Source organism: Ahaetulla prasina, chromosome 1, assembly GCF_028640845.1.
Source record: "Ahaetulla prasina isolate Xishuangbanna chromosome 1, ASM2864084v1, whole genome shotgun sequence".
In the NCBI taxonomy this organism is placed as follows: Eukaryota; Metazoa; Chordata; class Lepidosauria; order Squamata; family Colubridae; genus Ahaetulla; species Ahaetulla prasina.
In genome coordinates this window covers 244,183,440-244,204,584 of record NC_080539.1, presented here as the reverse complement: position 1 = coordinate 244,204,584, position 21,145 = coordinate 244,183,440, and the positions used below count along the sequence as shown (strand labels likewise).

Here is a 21,145-nt window from a genome sequence, read left to right as displayed (position 1 = left end):
GACTCAGCCTTCCATCTTTTCAAGGTCGGTAAAATGTGGACCCAGATTGTTGGGGGAAATAGGCTGACTCTGTAAACTGTTTAGAAAAGGGGTCCCCAAACCCCAGGCTGCGGCTTGTTTGGGCCACGCAAGCGGCGGGCGGGTGCAGCTTCATTTCCACTTGTGGCGGATGGTTGCGTTTGCTTGCAAAGTTCCATTTGTGCAAGCAACAGGTACTCACAGCTTCCTTTGTTTGAGCGGTGTGCATGCGCACCCACCGTTTGTGCAAATGGAGCTGCGCCCGCGAGCATGCACACCAGCTGATTGCATGGCACTGTCTCCTCTCCCCCTCCCCACCTGTTTGCAAAGCAAGGAAGGCTGGGGAACCTTGTCTTGGGGCTGTAAATGAGTATGAAGCTGTATATAAGTCTAAGTATTATTGCTAAGTGCTATAAATGCCCATCACTTGCGAAACCCCCAAATCTCAGTCATGTAACTGGGGACACAGCAGCAGTTGTAAGTGTGAGGAATGGTCATAAGGTTACTTTTTCCCCCACACTGCCATATTTTTTTTTTCATAAAAAAGTTTTATTTTTACAATCATATCAAACAGCTCATCCAATGTACAGTTATATACAATTAGTCGGGCTTGCCCAGTCACCACCCCCCTTTTTAACACTCTTCCCTCTTCTACCTTCTTCTACTTTCCAGACCTTCCTCTCCTTCTCTTATCTACATCCTCTCCTCCCTCCACCCTCCACCTTCCTTCTCCCTCTTCTACCCCTCTTCCTTCCTCTTCTCCTCTTTCCTACCTCCTACTCTCTCCTCTTTTCTCCCTCCCCACCGTTCTAAAATGGTAACTGCCATATTTTGAAACAGTCTCTAAACAGGACATTCTGTAAGCAAGGACTTCCTGTATACAACAATGGATGAGCTTTATAAGTGAATAGGTTTTTAAGCAAAGGCTGAATGTCTTTTACTCATAGTTCTTTATATACTACCTTTCACTACTTAGATTTCATAATTTAATATGAATAAATAGCTGCCTTTTTAACTTAAGTGACATGAAAAAGGAAATAAATTTCAAGTGACTAAGAAAATTGTAGAGAACTTTTCCTGGATCTAGCTCATACACAGATAGTCCTCGACTTATAACAGTTTGCTTGGTGACCGTTCAGAGTTACAACGGCACTGAAAAAAGTGACTTAGGACCATTTTTCACACTTTTGACCATTGCAGCAGCCCCATGGTCACATGATTTACATTTGGATGTTTGGCAACTGTCTCACATTTATGACGGTTGCAGTGTCCTGGGGTCATGTGATCCCCCTTTGCGACCTTCTGACAAGCAAAGTCAATGGGGAAGCCAGATTCACTTAACAACCGTGTGACTAATTTAACAACTGCAGTGATTCACTTAACAACTGTGGCAAGAAAAGCCGTAAAGTGGGGCAAAACTCACTTAATGAATTTCTCAATCAGCAACAGAAACGTCGGGCTTAGTTGTGGTCATAAGTTGAGAACTACCTGTACCTACTTTCATCCATTTGGCTTTGGATGTCTGTATCGTCTATTGGTTTGGGATAATCCAGCATGATAGCACAATGTGCTGGCAAGTTAACTGATGGATACCTCCTTTTTTCCGATTAACGCAGCTATATCCATGTTCCAATTTTTTTTTTATTCATATCATTAGTTTAATTAACACCAAGGCATATTTCATTGCAGACTAATCATTTAAAAATATTCTAAGACAATTTTATTTTGTGATTCCCCCAGGATTTAGGGAACATAATTGAGAAATGCCTGAAAGTCACCGAACAACTCTCCCTGAGTTCCATCACCTTCCCAGCTATTGGAACCGGAAATCTCGGCTATCCTAAGCAATATGTGGCTAAAACGTTTTTTGATGAAGTTTTCAAATTCAGTCAAGCTGAAAATCCAAAGTCCCTTAAAGAAGTTCATTTTGTGCTTCATTCCAGGGATGCCACCACCATCCAGGTATTTCCCTGCAGTCTTTTTGAAATGTGTTGCACCCTAAACATGGCCTCAGAAGAGCCTAATTCTGCTGAGAACAATCTCAGTCTTTCTCAGCTTGTCTCATGCCTGTCTCAAAAAAAACCAAAAACATAATAAAAGGGCTTTACTATTAACTCTCTTGGACATTTAGCATCATGCCAATATGGTAGACATTGGCCTTGGAGAATCTGCTTTAATAAAGTTTTGTTTTGGGTAGAAAGCAATTCCTCTTCAAGTTTCATCTATTTTCTGCAACCTGCTCTATATTGCTTTTCCTTCCCCTTCTTATTAGAACTGTGCTGTTTCTTTTAACCATCTGGTCACAATTCTAAGATAAAGATCTAATCATACTAGAGTTGTACAAAGCAATCAAATAAGTGGCTTTGCAGGAATGCTAACAGTGTACCTCTTTTCAGGTTATTAAAATAATTGCATCCTCTTCACGGTTTCTCTAGCTCAGGGGTGTCAAACTCAATTTCGTTGAGAGCTGCATCAAGGTTGCATTCGACCTCAGAGGGCGGGGTGCGTGGCCATGATGGGTGTGGCCAGCTCAACATCTCTCATGTCAGGGGCACCTGTGGTAGCCAAGTGGTAAGGCAGGACTTCCCTAAGACCCTCCCTCGCTCTCATTATAATCTTCCTTCCTTCCTTCTCTTCTTTTTCCTTCCCTCTTCATTCTCTCATGCGCCCCACCCCGCAAACTCAATTTTCTCTGGTAGAGGCACTGCATGCTGGTCCTTTGCTGTTTCCAGGCCAGCCTTGTGGGCCAGATCTAAGCACCCCATTGGCCGCATCCGGCCCATGGGCCTTGAGTTTGACACCCCTGCTCTAGCTGCTTCAAAAGCTCGTCCTGGCTGTCTGCAATTGTATGCATGTACAGCTACCCATTTCATTTCTGCCCAAGTGTTGTGAAGTTTTATCTCTAATTTGCACTTGCTTTGTAGTCTGTTAATTGTGTTTTCCCCTTTTCTCATTAGGCATTCATGGATGAATTAAACAGTAGGTTGAGTGTAAGCCAAACAAGCTCTCCAGTGCCCAAAGCTTCATCTGAGAATTTTCAGCAGGAAAGTCAAGGTAAAACTTAATTGTGGGTCTTTGGAGGTCTCTGAGCTTGGTGGGTTTTTATTGTTGTTGTTGTTGTTTAGCAGACGGTTCATTACCAAACTTGGTAACATCTTCAGTGCATGTGTAATTAAGAAATAGAAATCTTTTGTGAAAAATGAGAAAGAATAAATACAGTAGTGGCCAAAATTGTGGAAACCTTTTGGGAAAAGTGTATTTTCTAAAACTAGCTAATCACACCACTTTTTTTGGGAGCAGTACCATAAAATTATGTATCAATGGACAGATAATTTAATCAAGAATGTAATGCAATAACTTTTATGAAGGATTTTGCTATTAGAATAGCAGTTACAGTATAAAGAAGAAAAGTGAAACACGTAGAAAAAAACAAGATATACAAAAATTATCACCATAGAAAAAACAAGATATACAAAAATGATGTCAGTTAATATTTAGTTGTGTAACCTTTAGCATGAATTACGGCCTTTACAATGTCTTCCCATGGAGTGAACCAAGTCTTTTAGTTCTGCAGCTGTTATAATGTGAAACCAAGATTTAATTATTGCTTCTATTAATTGGGTTTTATTGCTAGGTCGCTTCTCACTAACAAGTTAATTAAGTCAGCTCCATAGATTTTCAATTGGGCTAAGGTCTGGGCTGTTCCCAGACCATTCCAGCAGTGGAATATAATTATCTTGAAACTCCAAAAAAAAAAAAAATGTTATTAGCCATCAAACCTCAAAAATACACTTTTCCCAACAGGTTTCCACAATTTTGGCCACTACTGTATAGTGTACTAGAATATTGTAAAGCCTTAACTTGAGTAAAACAAAAATGATTAATAAGGTCTAAGGAAAGATAGTGACTCTGAAAAGGCTACTTACAGCCTGGATTTGAACCCCACCACAGTCATGTGGCTACATTTAGGGTGCTTGGCAACATGCCAGGGTGGATTTGATTTAAATCAAGTTGATTTAAATCATATTTTTTAAAGAGCAACTCTGTCCAGCAGCGGCTCCTCCTCTGACCCCTGATGCTACATAACTAAGCTCCATTTCATGCTGAATAAACTAAATTATTAATGTATCTTAAATAGAAAACTAACTTTAGATAGATTTTTACTGCAAAAGCATTTTATTAAATTAAATTTGATAAAAATAAAAAATCAAAAAAATTGGATTTAAAATTTAAAAATCTGATTTTTTTGATTTTTTTAAAAAAACCATTGATTTTTTTATCCACCCTGCAAATAGGCTCATATTTATGGCCATTTGCAGCACATGACTGTGATTTTTTTCACATTTAATTGACATTTACTTCTGGCTTCTAGCAAAAATCGCTCCATGGCAAATCATGATTTTGCTTAACAGCAACGACTGCTGCAAAAAAAGATCATAAAAATTGGGAGCAGTCACACGATGAACCCATTTTAGGTCCGCCGCAGGTTATGTCCAATATTGTGGGCTCAATTATGGTTGTAAATTGAGGACTATCTCTATTCCAGTGGCACGAGGCACTCTGGAGAATATGAGGGGTCAAACATTTTTACGCCACAGAAGCATGTGCAGCTCATGGAAGAGGAGGAGTGAGACTTTTAACAGGGGCTGCGGAGGCACAGTAACCTCTTCCATTTTTCAGGATGCTAGGTGGGGCAGCAAAGCAGAGCAGAAGGCAGTTGCTTCTCTTCCCTTTTAAAGATGAGTGTGTGTGTGTGTGTGTGTGTGTGTGTGTGTGTGTGTTTAAGGGTGCATGCAGTAGCCTGGGGGCAGATGGGATGAGTCATCAAATCAAAGCAGCTCTTTAGAGGTTTGTGCAGCTACCTCCTCATATCTTTAGAGACCTCTCAGATTCTTGCCCTTCAAATGACCTGCTTCTTTAACTTCTGGGATAGGGGCTGATTTTAGACATGAGCTAGTAGATGTAGCTTAGAGTTTAAAAGCAGAAAGCAGGTGTTTCCAATAGCTGTGGCTTCAGCAACAGTAGATAAAGAGAATGAAAGGGAGGCAAGGTCACAAAAGCCCGAAGTCTGTTCTTGTTACTTTATAATTACGCCAAAACCCATGGTCACAATTTGTGTCCTTGAGTCACATGTGGCCTTGAACACCTGGGAGGTTTCATCTCAAGATTACCAGAGATTATCCAAATATTATTCACATACAGAAGAAAATTGTTAAACGTCTAACCATAATGAAATTCAGTTAATTGTATTTCATTTCAAGAGTAATTAAGTGCAAATGGAGGGCAATTATTGTTCTTATTCTACTGTTAGTTTTTAGGATAGAACACCTGTCAGGGCACTTCAGAGCTAAGAAAACGTTATAATCCTCGTGCCCTAAATTAAGTGATGTCTAAATTGGACAAACATTTATTAACATTTTAATTAAATCTGGAATTTTGTCATCTAGCGTATCCTTCTGACTATCAGCTGAAACTATGTTGAATTAATGAACTTGATAGAGAGACATAGAGAAGCATAGGATAAAAATTATGCAGCCACAGATGTTGGGAGGCAAGAATGCAGAATAAATGGATTTGTCTGTCTCAACCTCTCTTTTTACCTTCTTACAGTTTTTTTTGAGCCGAGTTCAAGTGTAAAATATGGAATTCTTAAAATGCAAATTGGCTCAGTTGAACTGCAACTGGAAGAGGGAGATCTTACTGAACAGAAGACAGATGCCATCGTAAACATAACCAATCACACGTTTAATCTCAGAAATGGTATGTTTTCAACACTATATATCCCTCAAATTTTCTCCTAAAATTTAACTTGTTCTCTAGCTTATTTCCTTTTGTTTGTTGTAGTTAAGTGTGCTCGGTGGTCCAGTTTTGGTGGGTGGGGTACAGGAGGATAACATTATTTTTAAAGTAATAATCTGATGAAAAGAGTCGCTCATCACATCAGAGGACTTCCTATGGTTATACAGGTAGTCCTTGTTTAATCACCACTCATTCAACAACCATTCAAAGTGGGACATTGAATGAGTTATACTTGGGACCAGTCCACGGAGTTCCGGCCATCCCAGTACTTCTGCGATCACATGACCACAATCTGGAGACTCAACAACTGGCTCACTTTTACCATGGTTAGAACATCCCTCAATCACGGCTGCCATTTGCACAACCTTCCCTGCCAACTTCCTGTAAGCAAAGTTAATGGGAAAGTTGGCAGAAAAGGTCATAGGTCATGCTAGTAGGTTACTTACATCGTCCCCTTGCTGGCAGCAGCCACCACTGGCCCCTCCATACTCAGCATGGAACTCCAACACATCCTTCACCTGCCCAGCAGCAACTAACCTGCTTGCAAGCTGGCTGGGACTTGCTTAACGGCCTGTGATCCTTGCTTAACAATGGTAACAGGAAATGCCAGGATGCAGTCAGATGATGCCGTATTTTGACTCCCATTGCTTAGTGATGGAAATTGTGGTCCCAGATACTATACTTAATCAAGGGGTAGCCTTTTTTCTTATTTCAGCTGCATTATTAGTGAAACTTACAAGTGATGCAGATACATTAAAGATGGGGAACTATCATTTATAGCAAGCGTGTCAAACTCACAGTGTCATGTGACATATTGCGACTTTTCCCCCTTCGCTAAACTGGGCATGGGCGTGACCAGCGCATGACGCATCTGGCCTGGGACCCGCAAGTTTGACTGCTCTGATTTATAGGAACAGCCATGCTGAATTATGTCAAGGCTCATTTAAGCCCAATATTTACATGTAACCCCTCCCACTGTAGTTCCTGTAGCAATATTTGGAGGCAAAGTGGAGGTATAATTGAATTGCAAGATTAATAGCCCAGATAAAGCTGTTACCCTGAAGTGTAACCATTCCTTGTTAACATCTATCCAGATTAGTAGCCATCATTACCTCAGGGAGTAATAAAGTCCACAGGTAAATTATGCAGCATGTAAAGAACTGGTTTCTTTTGTCTACATGAAATCTTAATATTTCAGGAACTGGCTTCTCATAGAGAAGTTTGTATGCTGACCATTTGCATCCTGTTTTCTGAGGCCTGGGTGGAGATCTCTCTTCCACTCCTGAGAGCCAGAGTCCTCCTTATCTCTCTGCACAAAGAAAGGAGCAAACTCTTAGTAGAGAAAGGCGCAAAATAATTAGCAATGGACAAAGAATCCATATGTCCTTTTATTTTCTCTGAAAGGGAGAGTTTCCTCTATGCCAACAGGAGGTCTTCAGGGCACTTCAGAGCTAAGAAAACGTTATAATCCTCGTGCCCTAAATTAAGTGATGTCTAAATTGGACAAACATTTATTAACATTTTAATTAAATCTGGAATTTTGTCATCTAGCGTATCCTTCTGACTATCAGCTGAAACTATGTTGAATTAATGAACTTGATAGAGAGACATAGAGAAGCATAGGATAAAAATTATGCAGCCACAGATGTTGGGAGGCAAGAATGCAGAATAAATGGATTTGTCTGTCTCAACCTCTCTTTTTACCTTCTTACAGTTTTTTTTGAGCCGAGTTCAAGTGTAAAATATGGAATTCTTAAAATGCAAATTGGCTCAGTTGAACTGCAACTGGAAAAGGGAGATCTTACTGAACAGAAGACAGATGCCATTGTAAACATAACCAATCACACGTTTAATCTCAGAAATGGTATGTTTTCAACACTATATATCCCTCAAATTTTCTCCTAAAATTTGACTTGTTCTCTAGCTTATTTCCTTTTGTTTGTTGTAGTTAAGTGTGCTCGGTGGTCCAGTTTTGGTGGGTGGGGTACAGGAGGATAACATTATTTTTAAAGTAATAATCTGATGAAAAGAGTCGCTCATCACATCAGAGGACTTCCTATGGTTATACAGGTAGTCCTTGTTTAATCACCACTCGTTCAACAACCATTCAAAGTGGGACATTGAATGAGTTATACTTGGGACCAGTCCACGGAGTTCCGGCCATCCCAGTACTTCTGCGATCACATGACCACAATCTGGAGACTCAACAACTGGCTCACTTTTACCATGGTTAGAACATCCCTCAATCACGGCTGCCATTTGCACAACCTTCCCTGCCAACTTCCTGTAAGCAAAGTTAATGGGAAAGTTGGCAGAAAAGGTCATAGGTCATGCTAGTAGGTTACTTACATCGTCCCCTTTCTGGCAGCAGCCATCACTGGCCCCTCCATACTCAACATGGAACTCCAACACATCCTCCACCTGCCCAGCAGCAACTAACCTGCTTGCAAGCTGGCTGGGACTTGCTTAACGGCCTGTGATCCTTGCTTAACAATGGTAACAGGAAATGCCAGGATGCAGTCAGATGATGCCGTATTTTGACTCCCATTGCTTAGTGATGGAAATTGTGGTCCCAGATACTATACTTAATCAAGGGGTAGCCTTTTTTCTTATTTCAGCTGCATTATTAGTGAAACTTACAAGTGATGCATATGCATTGAAGATGGGGAACTATCATTTATAGCAAGGGTGTCAAACTCATGTCATGTGACATATTGCGACTTTTTCCCCTTCGCTAAACTGGGCATGGGTGTGGCCAGCGCATGACGCATCTGGCCTGGGACCCGCAAGTTTGACAGCTCTGATTTATAGGAACAGCCATGCTGAATTATGTCAAGGCTCATTTTAGCCCAATATTTACATGTAACCCCTCCCACTGTAGTTCCTGTAGCAATATTTGGAGGCAAAGTGGAGGTATAATTGAATTGCAAGATTAATAGCCCAGATAAAGCTGTTCCCCTGAAGTGTAACCATTCCTTGTTAACATCTATCCAGATTAGTAGCCATCATTACCTCAGGGAATAATAAAGTCCACAGGTGAATTATTCAGCATGTTAAAGAACTGGTTTCTTTTGTCTACATGAAATCTTAATATTTCAGGAACTGGCTTCTAATAGAGAAGTTTGTATGCTGACCATTTGCATCCTGTTTTCTGAGGCCTGGGTGGAGATCTCTCTTCCACTCCTGAGAGCCAGAGTCCTCCTTATCTCTCTGCACAAAGAAAGGAGCAAACGCTTAGTAGAGAAAGGCGCAAAATAATTAGCAATGGACAAAGAATCCATATGTTCTTTTATTTTCTCTGAAAGGGAGGGTTTCCTCTATGCCAACAGGAGGTCTTCAGGGGCAATTCACCATAAAGCCTCCACTGTGAATCCTGTGAGTTTTGAAATTGGTTCAGGTCTCATTAAATTCTCTTCCCTTTTTCTGTATGATCATCTTCAAGAGGGCTTTTTCTTCCCAACCCTATAAATGGAATTAATTTCTGGGTCTTTGTGGGCTCTGAACTGAAAAAGGTTGTCCATGCCCTCGAGAAAAAGGATGGAGTCAGAGGTTCACATGTTGAAAAAGTTGTTCTATTGAGACGACTTCCGGTGTCCGGTGGCAACGGACGTCTGGAAGGCTTCTCCTGCCTCCAGTGTCCGAATCCGGCCGCCGCCGAGGCCCTTAGGGGCCAGGTGTTCCGAAAAGGACACCTGCCGTACGGACGGCTCGCCAGGGGTCTCCCAGCCGATATACAGGACTGGGGGGACCGATGCTGGCGCGTCCTAGGCTCGGCGGGGTTCGGAGGCCACAGGCCGCGGCCATTACTTTGGTCGCCGCCTGGGCGCTGTGCCCGTGACACGGGCCTTTGGATTTATAATTGCAGCAGCCTGGTGGTGAACAGGGAACGGAGAAGAATTGAGGAATGAAGAAGGGAAGGGGATATCGGCAAATGTGAGTGGAGTACTCCGGAGTGCGGGGGGGTTTTTTCTCCCCTGCGACTGGAAGGAGTACGAATCACTTTTGAGAGAGGAGAACTTAAAATAACAAGATTACCGGTTTTGTGGAGCTCTGGAGAAAGAGGTGATGGAGAAACTTAGGAGGGAGGGTTTGAGGCCCCCCCTCCCTCTGGGGAGCAATGGTGGCGTCCAGCTTCCGCCTTCACTATGAGAATCTTGATGACATCACTTCCCTTCGGCTTCCTGGTTGACTAACTGTACTCTGGACTCGTTGCTCCTGTGAGTGCCCCCTGGTGGATCCGGAGGAAATTATAAGGATACTGTGCTTGCCTGAGGATTTTGAAATTTTTTTTTTTAATGAGAGACCAACTGCTGGAGAAATGGAGAGAATTCTGGAAAAGTTATCTAATATGGACAAGAAACTGGATGAAATAAGAGCAGAAATTGTGACTATCCAAAAGGATTTAAAGGATACTCAACAAGTCTCAGCAGAAAATAAGCAGAAAGTGGAAGGTCTGGAGGGTGAGATGCGGGCAGTGCAGAAAAGAGGGGAGACGACAAGCAATGCTGTGCTTGGACTACAGATGGATAAAATGTCTTATTTCCTTAGGTTTCAAAATTTGGAAGAAGTGGACCAAGAAGACTTGAGAGATGTTGTGACTAAACTGTTGGGAGAATTTCTTGGGAGAGGTGTTGATTTTTATGAATTGGGATGTGGATCGAGTTTATAGAGTTAATTCACAATATGCACGCACGCATGCAGTTCCTAGAGAGGTTCATGTCAAATTTGTGAAAAGAGAGGCGAGAGATGAAATTCTTAGAAAACATAGGAGTGGGGCACTGACTTATAGGGGCAGGAGATAGCCATTCTGAGGCAGATTCCCAGACAGGTCGTGAAATGAGAAAGAAATATTACTTTTATCAAGCAAATTGTACCAGAAGGTGGGCTTCAGATGGCTGATGCCAGAGGATTGATGATTTTCCGGGAGGGCATTACGAAAAAAATTAGTACAATTGCGGAGGCTGCGGCCTACGTGGAGGAACACAAAGCCCTCCTGGATTTAGATGACCCAGGAATTGAAGAAGGGGAGGTTATAGATCATGGGGCGGAGGCGGCTGGCGCTGTTGCGCCCTGAGTTGGGTCAGGCTGAACCCAGAGTTCTGAGATCCAAAACTAGGAAGTGACAAAGATATTTGGTATTGTGTTGGTTTTCCTTATTCTCTTTTGTATGATATTCTGATTATTCTTGACCCTTCCTTATTGTGTAAGATTGAAACTTAGCTACTTCGTATCACCTGCTTGCCATATGGCTGTTGTATGTGTTTAAAATTTTGAGTAAAATTCTTATCATGTATAAGAAAAATGAAAATTTACCATACCTGATATGTATTTGCATAAATTTTTTTTTTTTGACCAATAAAACTTTTTATGGAAAAAAAAAAAAAAAAAAAGAAAAGAAAAAGTTGTTCTATTCAGTGTAAGCTTTAAATATAACCTGTTATCTCACCTGCCCAGGCCTGTTATCTCACCTGCCCAAACTGACTTATTTGTTTAAAAGGTGTTTCCAAAGCAATTATGGAAAGTGCTGGTCCAGAGGTGGTGAAAGAATGTAATGATCTGGGTAAGGAACAATGTTTTTAATAGGCTTTTTATGGCTTAATTGATTTTTATGGCTTAATCAATTTCAAGATACTTCTAAAAACAAGTTGTGGAAAATCAAATACATTTGAATTGTTTGTACATTGTTCTTACATTGTGAACAATGTTTCATATCAATCATATTTGCCTAAAAATGTGTATTTGCAGTAAGTAAAATAAAATGAAATTGCAGATATGGATTATGCAGGTAATGAAAGCATAAGCTGATTCTATCTATTGACTAAACCACACTTGGTTTGAATTGCCATTTGTTGAAGTAGTCATACAGTCTGGTTGATAATTGCTAACCATAAACCCATAGTTTTAGGGTTTACTCTTAGTCTTCAGCCAAAACCAAACTAAGTCTTATATCTGTTGCAATATGTAATCCAGCTGTTCTCAAATATGGAAATGTGTGTTTCTATTGATCCCGGGCTTGTTTGCTCCCTAGCTGACTTTTGTTTTCATTCAGCTTCCCAGCCACACAATAACCTCATATGCACTCAAGGAGGAAATCTGCCTTGTAAAAGTATAATCCATCTTGTGCACAGCGATGATATAAAAAAACAAGTCTCTCAAACACTCAAGGAATGTGAGCAGAGGCAATTTACATCTGTTGCATTTCCAGCAATTGGGACAGGTCTGTATCGCCTTGTGAAAAATTGTATAAGTAGAAAGGGCCATAATGAAAGTTCTAATAATAATAATAATGTTGTAGGGCTCACCTCATGTTGCATCCTAATCCTAGGTAGCAAGTAGCATCACTGATGATATTAAGTTTATATGTGAGCAGGGTTCTTGACCGCTGAAAATTAATTTAAATTTGGGCAGTCTATTTGGAAAATTGAGTGGGACTCAAAACTGAATTGCAGGCCAGTAGTTGTACTGGTTATATCAAGGGAAGTGTATGTCATGAACAGTCAGAGTAACTGAGAGGTGTTAAGTTATATAAAACCAGACACATCACTAGAAGCTAAAACCATAAGTGCTTGATTTACTTTGGCCATGTCATGCATGCAGATTCATCGGAGAAGGCAACAATGCTAGGAATGGGTAATGGAAGAAGAAGAAGAGAACATGCTGGCTTGATAACATCAAATCTGATACAAAGTTGACCAACGATTGAAAGAAGCTGTGCTTGACAGGGTAGAATAGAGAGTGCTTGATTTTGACATCACTGAGAGTTGGATGCGACTAAATGGTTAAAACAATAACAATGACAAGGGAATGGTTTGGGTATGTTGGATTAAAGGCAAGGCCTTCTCAAGGAAGAGTAACAATACCTTTTCAACACTTGTGATCACATGGAGGAATCTCTTGTTTCCTTAGTCAGACATTTTTGGATTGCAATTCTCCCAAACCTCTGATAATTAGCCATGATTCCTAAAACTGTTAAGGATTGGAATCCAATATTTGGAGTGTCAAAAGATTCTTCCCCCTGCCCTCCCTCCCAAATAAGAAAGCAGTAGAGAACTTTTAGCTGAAATTTCCATTGTAAAGATATTATAGAATATTAGAAGAATTTTCTCTTCACAAAGACCGGTGAGGTTTAGTAATGACCAGTGAAATGAAAGAGTTGGTTTGAAACACACACTTTTTATTAATCCCACAGGAATTGCAAAACGCGATCCGGTTAGGGCAGCTGATAGCATGATTGATGCTGTCGTGGACTATGCAAGTACAACATCACCCCCCGGGGTGAGAGAAATTAAAATAATCATTTTCCAGCCACATCTACTAGATGTATTTTATGCAAGCATGCAGAAGAAGGGAATCACAGCTAGTAAATCTGGTAGTGGTATGCGTACACCGAAATCCTTTTTCTCAAAAGTAGCAGGTAAGAAAATGTCTTCCATTTGGGTCTTAAATCAGGGATGAAATTCAGCAGGTTCTGGAGAACTGGTAGCAGAAATTTTGAGTAATTTGGAGAACCGGCAAAAACCACCTCTAGCTGGCCCCAGAGTGGGGTCGGAATGGAGATTTTACAGTATCCTTCTGGAGTAGGGTAGGAATGGAGATTTTGCAGTATCCTTCCCCTGCCACACCACCAAGCTACATCCACAGAACTGGTAGTAAAAAATTTTTTGTCTTAAATATTTGGCTGGCAGACATATTAGTTAGAAGCACTAAATCCTTGAATTTTTTGATTTGTTACAGAATTCTTTACCACTAAAAAACCTGCTGTGGAATTAAAACCTGCCTTATTTTTGGAGAAAACAGTTGAGCCAGTCATTTTTCAGATTTGCGGTGACCACCAGAAAAATGTGGAAAATGCAGCGGCGTGGATTAAGAGCCTGATTTTAGAGTCCCAGAATGAATATATTATCTCGGATGAATGGATCTCAAACTTTGGAGAAAGCGAATATAAAAACCTGGAAAAACTCCAGAAAAAGTTGCACATTGCCATTAAACTAGATAATGAAGCTTTTCCTCCTTCGCTTTGTATTTGTGGGATAACTAAAGATGTCTTGCATGCCAGTACAGAAATACAGACAATGATCAGAAGGATCCGAGAGGATAGAGAAGAAAAATCCAAGGCAGATCTTCTGACAAACCTTGTATTGTGGCGTTATGAAGACAATGGGCAATATAGATCTTTTGACAGTCTGACCAATATGCAGATAGAAGCTGCAGCACAACATCAGAGGCTGCATGAGCTGACCATAAACAACAAGTGTTACAAAGTGGACCTTAGTAAAATGCAGGCTGTCGATGACCAGGGAAAGTGCATTGCCCTTCGGCGTGTTGCAAAAGTAGAAGGTGTGTTCTATACCTTGACCAACATTTATGACTTCATTCTGTATCCTTCCTCCCTCCCTTCCTTCCTTCCGTCCGTCCGTCCGTCCATCCATCTATGGAGATTCTCAATCATCCAGGTCGTGGTTGTCCTGACGGTGCTTTTCCAAAAAGCAACTGGACTTCCTTGGTTTCTTCACTGAAAATGTTTCACTTTTCATCCAAGAAGTTTCTTCCATCTATCATCCATCCATCCATCCATCCATCCATCATCTATCTTTTTTCCTTTTTTCCTTCCTTCCTTCCTCCTTCCCTCCCTTCCTCACCCTTCAATTACATGTCCCCTAATTTACATAGCCCTTGAACTTAGTTCCTCTCCACTAGATCAAATTGACTGCCTGCTAGCATCCAAATACTGTCACTGTACTGCAGAAGTAGTCAAAGGCTCCAGGTAAATATCTTGTAGTGGCACTGGAATACCCCTGAACACCACTGCTAAATGTCAACACTTCATTTCTCCCTTTTGGAAATGGAAACATGTCATGTGATTTCTAATAGTGGTGGATAAAAATCCAAACCTTATCTCCTAAAAATATAAAACCTTGACCTCACCCACATGTCTAAAATGGCTATTCTTTGATCATCAAAGGTTGCCATCATGGTGGTGTTTGGGATTCTCCATCCGTACTGCATATTGATTGATATTTAAGACCAGCATGTTAGGGAAGGCTGTTAAATAGTTTCAAGACAAAATAAAGGGACAAAGTATATAGTATAATAATACCTACATAAAACCAGCCAAATGTCCTGCATATTTTAAAATAAGATTGCTCATTCTCATTGCTTATTTTGGCATAATCTATGCTGTTGTTTGAGACATCCCTACTCTTGTTTGATAGAAATACCTGTATTTGAGTTTTGAGGGCAGGAAACTGATGGTGCTTCTTCCTTGAATGAGATCTTTTCCTTCTGGGATGAGGTGGCTTTCAGTAGACACACTTTAAAGATCACTGCCCTCTTTTTTTCTTTCTTTCTTTCTTTCTTTCTTTCTTTCTTTCTTTCTTTCTTTCTTTCTTTCTTTCTTTCTTTCCTTCCTTCCTTCCTTCCTTCCTTCCTTCCTTCCTTCCTTCCTTCCTTCCTTCCTTCCTTCCTTTTGCTTTAGATTGAAGTACCTACCCTTTGCTGTATTATAATGCCAGGTATAATGCAGGTAATACAATATTTTTACTTGATCCATTGCCCCCCCTTACCTTTGAACAGGCAAATTACAAGCAGGTCATTGTACCATCTTGTCAGAGGGCATTGATGCATGCAACCAGACATAGCTCTTGGTATCCATTCAGACATGGCTTGTAGAACTTCATAAGGATTAGGAGTCGTAAACTTCTCTATGCTGCATTTGAGAGTAAGGTTGGCACTACAAGGCAGAAGGGAGTCAATCAGTTAGCAGCATCACTATTGAATTAGGCCAATTCCTTTTCGCCCAGACTCAATAGATCATTTGCTCTTGTTTTCCATCCCACCCACCCCCCAAAAAAACTGGATGTCACATTGTAATCCAAGTTGTAAGAGATGGTAATGCTGTTTTTACATTTGGCCTAATTTCTGTGCTTAAAAATCAGAATTGGAAAGTGGTGATTTGTAAAGGCTTACAGAATTATCTCCTATTCATTTACAAAGATAATCCAGCAACCGCAATTCCTGAAGAGTGGGATGCCATGGAGGAAACGATGCGTATTAAAGTGGTGGAGCTGAAACCAGAAATGACGGAATATAAAAAAGTCCAGGATATGTTTAACCGAACATGCAAGGATTATACCATTCAAAAGGTAAAGCAACAACAGCAACAACAAATACCCGAAATCTTTTGTTCTGCTGCTTTGAATGGCAATTATCCACACGTCCTCCCCCTCAAAAAAGCTGATGCCATCCATTCATTAAACAATAACATTAAATGTCCTAAAGGTGCTTTTTCAAGAGGCAACTGGACTTTCCGGTTTCTCTTTGAAGACGTTTCGCTTCTCATCCAAGAAGCTGAGAGCTGAAAAAGCTTCTTGGATGAGAAGCGAAACGTCTTCAAAGAAAAACCGGAAAATCCAGTTGCCTCTTGAAAAAAGCACTTTTGGGACATTTAATGTTAGTGTTTAATGAACCATGACCTGGATGACTGAGAATCTCCATAGACAGTGTCCTGGGGTCATGTGATCCCCTTTTGTGATCTTCTGACAAGCAAAGCCTATGGGGAAGCCAGATTCACTTAACCTAACACAGTCAATGTTACTAACTGAACAACAGTGGTGATTGGCTTAACAACAGTGGCAAGAAAGGTCGTAAAATGGGGAAAAACTCAATGTCTCACCTAGGAACAGAAATTTGGAAAGTTGCCATAAGTCGACGACTACCCGTACTAGAAGAGAGTAAGGCTGTGTAGAGAATTGGATTCCATGGGCAAAATGCATGCATGGCATATTCACATACATTCCAGATGTCCTATGCTCTGCAAATCCAGGCTGCTGCACAGATCTAGAAAATATCCCAGAATTAATATATTTTCCATACTGTCCTTGGTCGAAGGAATTACTAAGCGTAATTAGCATTCTTGTTCTGTAGACATCCACCCATGACTTAACGTTGCTTCTGCAAAAGAAGCTCCATCATTGAAGTACACCCCTTTCCCTGGCAAACAGATTGATTGACATTAGGAAGTAATTTGAATGCTTCATTGAAATCAGCTTTCTTTCGCAATCTGAGAAAATCAGTCAGTCTGTGAGAGTCTTTCTGATATTTAGTAGTAACTTACTTCTGAATGATCTAGAAGGGGCTGCCTAAAGAATTAGTCAAGCTCAGTGAATTGGGGCATTTCTGACAACACAATTCATGCAGGAACGACAATGACCAAGATAGGACTAGAGCAAGGGTATCAAACTCACGTCATCACGGCAGCGTCACAAGACGTATCGCAGTGGTGGGTTTCAAATTTTTTTACTACCGATTCTGTGTGTGTGGCATGGCTTGGTGGGCATGACAGGAAGGTTACTGCAAAATCCCCATTTCCTCCCGATCAGCTGGGATTTGGGAAGCAGAGATGGGGGCGGGGCCAGTCAGAATTTTTACTACCGTTTCTCCGAACTACCCAAAATTTCCACTCCTGAACCGGTCAGAACCTGCTGAAACCCACCTCTGACCTATTGGGACTTTTTTCCCCCTTGGCTAAATCAGGTGTGGGCGTGGCCAGCGTGTGATGCATCCAGCCCATGGGCCAGGAGTTTGACAGCCCTGGATTAGAGGAATGAGTGATGCTACAGCTGTTGCCCTTTAATAGCAACTATGATGAAAAAAAATCCTGTCTTGGTTGGTTTCAACTTTTTGTTTAATTTATTTTAGTAAAGAAAAGTACTTCTGCTTGAACTGCTATTCTCCAAAGATCCAAATTGATTTTTCTTTCTTTCTTTTTTTAAGGACATATTACTGTTTTTTTTCTCTCTTTTCATTTACAGATTGAGAGGATACAAAATCCCTACTATTGGCAGGCATACCAAATAAAAAAGCAGGAGATGGATGCCAAGAACGGCAGCATAAATAACGAGAGGCTCCTTTTTCATGGAACAGCCAGTACATCCTTAACCCACATAAACAGCACCGGCTTTAACAGGAGTTACGCTGGATTGCATGGTAAATTGTGCTTTAAGGCTGGTTCTTGGTAGCAGCTGTTTCACAATTTGTCCTAAGCCCTGTTTGGCTTAGCAGGTTTACTCGGCTTCAGTCGCCTGAGGTTGTATGCTAAGATGTAACCATGATTTATGGACCACTGTAGCACAACATGCGAAGCCAAATCTAATCAAGCCACATTACATCACAGCATAATTTGTATACATCCAGGGTGGTGGTTTGGGGAGAACAATTTTTTTTCTCCTGAAGCCTTTGCTGTCCTTGGAGAAATTTGGAAGAAAAATGTGCTTGCTTTACATTCTGGCAGGAGTCCAGTACATTACCTAGTGACTTGGTCAGTAGTGAGTCAAATGTCTGGACACCAAAGATAGAAGAGGGGAATTCCCATGGAAAAGGAATGATCATATGACTCTTGAGGGGTTGATGATCTCCAGAATGACCCTAGATGTAGTCCAGGCAGGTGGAATGACTAGAAGGTGTTTTCCACATGCAGGAAAACATCTTTGTATCTGAGCCCAGAACTCCTACTTTGTAATTACAGGTAGTCCTCGACCAAATGACCACAACTGAGCCCAAATTTTTCATTGCTAAGCAAAACAGTGGTTAAGTGAGTTACAGCCTTTCCCCCCCACAGTTTGGTTGTTAAGTGAATCGTGCACTTGTTAAGCAAATCTGGCTTCCCCCATTGACTTTGCTTCTCAGAAGCTGGCTGGGAAGATTACAAATGGTGATCGCACAATTCCCCAGGATAGTGCAGTTTTCATAAATACATGCCACAGTTGCCAAGCACCTGATTTTTGATCATGTGACCATAAGAATGCTGCAATGGTTGTAAGTGTGAAAACTGGTCATGTCACTTTTTTTAGTGCAGTTGTAACTTTGAATTAAACAAATGGTTGTAAGTTGAAGACTACCTGTACAATTATCCATTCATGGTGGAAAAGTCAGGTGCTGAGATAAAGTTTAAAGGGAGGAGCTAATGGGGAGTGATAGCACTTAGCAATAGCATTTAGACTTATATACAGCTTCACAGTGCTTTACAGCCCTCTCTGAGTGGTTTACGAAGTCAGCATATTGGCCCCAACAATCTGGGTCCTCATTTTACTGACCTCGGAAGGATGGAAGGCTAAGTCAGCCTTGAGCCACTGAGACTTGAACTGCCGAATTGCTGGCAGTTGTCAGTCAGCAGAATTAGTCTGCAGTACTGCATTCTAACCACTGCATTACCACAGCGGTAATGCTCAAGATGACATGATGAAGTCCATTTATTGCAGATAATCTTGGTTTATCTCCGTTTGTTCAGTGATCATTCAAAGTTATGGTGGCACTGAGCAGTCCTCAACCATCCCACCCATTGCAGTGTTCCTGCATTTGGATGCCCAGATTGCGATTATTATGAGGATTGCAGCAAGCTGCGTCACTTGATCACTTTTTGCAACCTTCTGTGGTGGCTTCCCACCGGCACAGTCAGTGGGGAACCTAGCAGGCAAGGTTGCAAGGTACCCCACTAAATAGCTCCCCCTGCCTTTTCTCCTAAGGAACATACGATGCACCCCAACCTGCCTGTACTTTTGTAGACATACCTGCACTAGCTTGCCAGTGGCCTTTGCCAACCTGTCCAGTCCTTTGCTCTCCCCCCTCCACAACCTATGTACCCTCCTTTGCTCAGACTCCTGCCTCTTCCCTCAGAGATTACTATCACTAATTGATGCGTTCATGCGATGTCGTTCTTTACTATCACATCGATTAACCACAGCCATCCTAGTCTCAGTTGCCATCGTAATCTGAGGATTACCCGTAGTTCGTTTTTATTGAGGGTTGACTTTGATATGACCAATGTATTATTGGGCAAAGTGCCTTAAAGAGTGAAAAGATAGAACACTGGTAGTTGCTGACTCTGTACACCTTTTCTTCCTCTTATAGCTGCCTATTTCGGAAATGGAACTTACTTTGCCGTAAATGCCTCTTATTCTGCCCATGATACCTATTCGCAACCAGATGCATCTGGGATAAAATACATGTACCTTGCCAGAGTGCTTGTGGGAGAATATTGTGTTGGGTCAAAAGGATTAGTCGTCCCATATCAAAAAAATGTGACCGATCCAACTGATCTATATGACAGCGTAACTGATCACCTGAGAAAACCCAGCATTTTTGTAATATTCAACGACATCCAAGCATATCCTGAGTATCTCATTACATTTAAAGTTTAACTAACCAAGTTTCCATAACTTGGTTAAACTTAATAATGCAAAAAATAAAAAAAAATTGAATGATGTATTCATGTGCTTTTGTAAAAAAGAACAAACGATGTCTGAATGAATAAAATAATGCACTATTCAGAAGATATGAAACATTCTTCCTTTTCTGTTAAAAATGAAAGTTCAGAAGTTCCAGTTTCTTCAGGATGTGCCAAATATTATTGATAAACTCAGACAAAACAGATGCAGGAAGTTAGGAAGGTTAACAATAGCCATACCAGCATGCAAATGAATCATCAAGAACAGTATCATGCAGATCTTAAGGTCAGTAACTTTTATATGGCATCAATCATTTTTAGATCTGTAACGAAAGGGGAGGGGGGAGGCTGTTAATGGATCACAGTGGGCCGGTAAGGTGGCAATGATGAAGATGTTGTATTTGACGGAAAACTTTACATTCAGATTCCCCCTGCCACTGTTGTTCAATTTTGCCTACCTCACAATGCTGTTGTGAGGGTAAAATTCATGGAGATACTTACAAAAGCCTCCTCAGACACATGGACAAAAGACAGGATGTCAATCTAAGAAATTAATGAAAATTAAATCAAATGCCTTGAGAAATACTTTTCCTTGCTTTGTCAAAAATGAATTCATTCAAGTGGTGAGGTCCATTACTATAAGCTTGGATTTAGATTTTGCCTTCCCGAATTGGATTTTGCCTTGCAATATTGAATAATAGTCTTGGCTCTCCCCACCCCACCCCTATGTCCATAATTCTTAATAAATTTCAAATGATGTGGATGGGGGGGAAAAGCATGTGCACTTTTAACCAGCAGCACTTTCTTCCTCCTCCTCTCATACATTGACATTTTTATTTGTCAAAGAATGGGGAAGACCCATAAAAATGTAATATAAATATTTAGACTAACTGTATTGTCACTTTAGAATGTACACTAGTTGGCATATATTAAAATGAAATTTCATTGCATCTAGCTCTCAAAAGATCACCACCTTCAATATACATTGCATAAACATGACAGAAATATAAATAAATAAATATGCATATACCCACGTAACAGAGAAACAACACATTAGTTTGGATGTATACATGTACATTACGAGACAAAACAAATCTTGCAAGTTTG

The 21,145-nt window shown here is 40.8% G+C and overlaps 1 protein-coding gene across 1 annotated transcript in view; it reads left to right on the top strand.

Annotated features, from left to right (window-relative positions):
- The window catches only part of LOC131204018 (protein mono-ADP-ribosyltransferase PARP14-like), a 34,541-nt gene extending 14,403 nt beyond the window's left edge, over positions 1 to 20,138 (top strand). Inside the window, exons 9-18 of the mRNA XM_058194817.1 lie at positions 1,759 to 1,980; positions 2,976 to 3,072; positions 5,629 to 5,778; positions 11,315 to 11,377; positions 11,867 to 12,034; positions 13,007 to 13,231; positions 13,552 to 14,154; positions 15,811 to 15,959; positions 17,628 to 17,802; positions 19,723 to 20,138. Coding sequence (XP_058050800.1) covers positions 1,759 to 1,980; positions 2,976 to 3,072; positions 5,629 to 5,778; positions 11,315 to 11,377; positions 11,867 to 12,034; positions 13,007 to 13,231; positions 13,552 to 14,154; positions 15,811 to 15,959; positions 17,628 to 17,802; positions 19,723 to 20,012 — 2,142 coding nt within the window. The 3' untranslated portion in view covers positions 20,013 to 20,138. The remainder of the gene's footprint in view (positions 1 to 1,758; positions 1,981 to 2,975; positions 3,073 to 5,628; positions 5,779 to 11,314; positions 11,378 to 11,866; positions 12,035 to 13,006; positions 13,232 to 13,551; positions 14,155 to 15,810; positions 15,960 to 17,627; positions 17,803 to 19,722) is intronic.
- Positions 20,139 to 21,145: the final 1,007 nt, after the last annotated feature.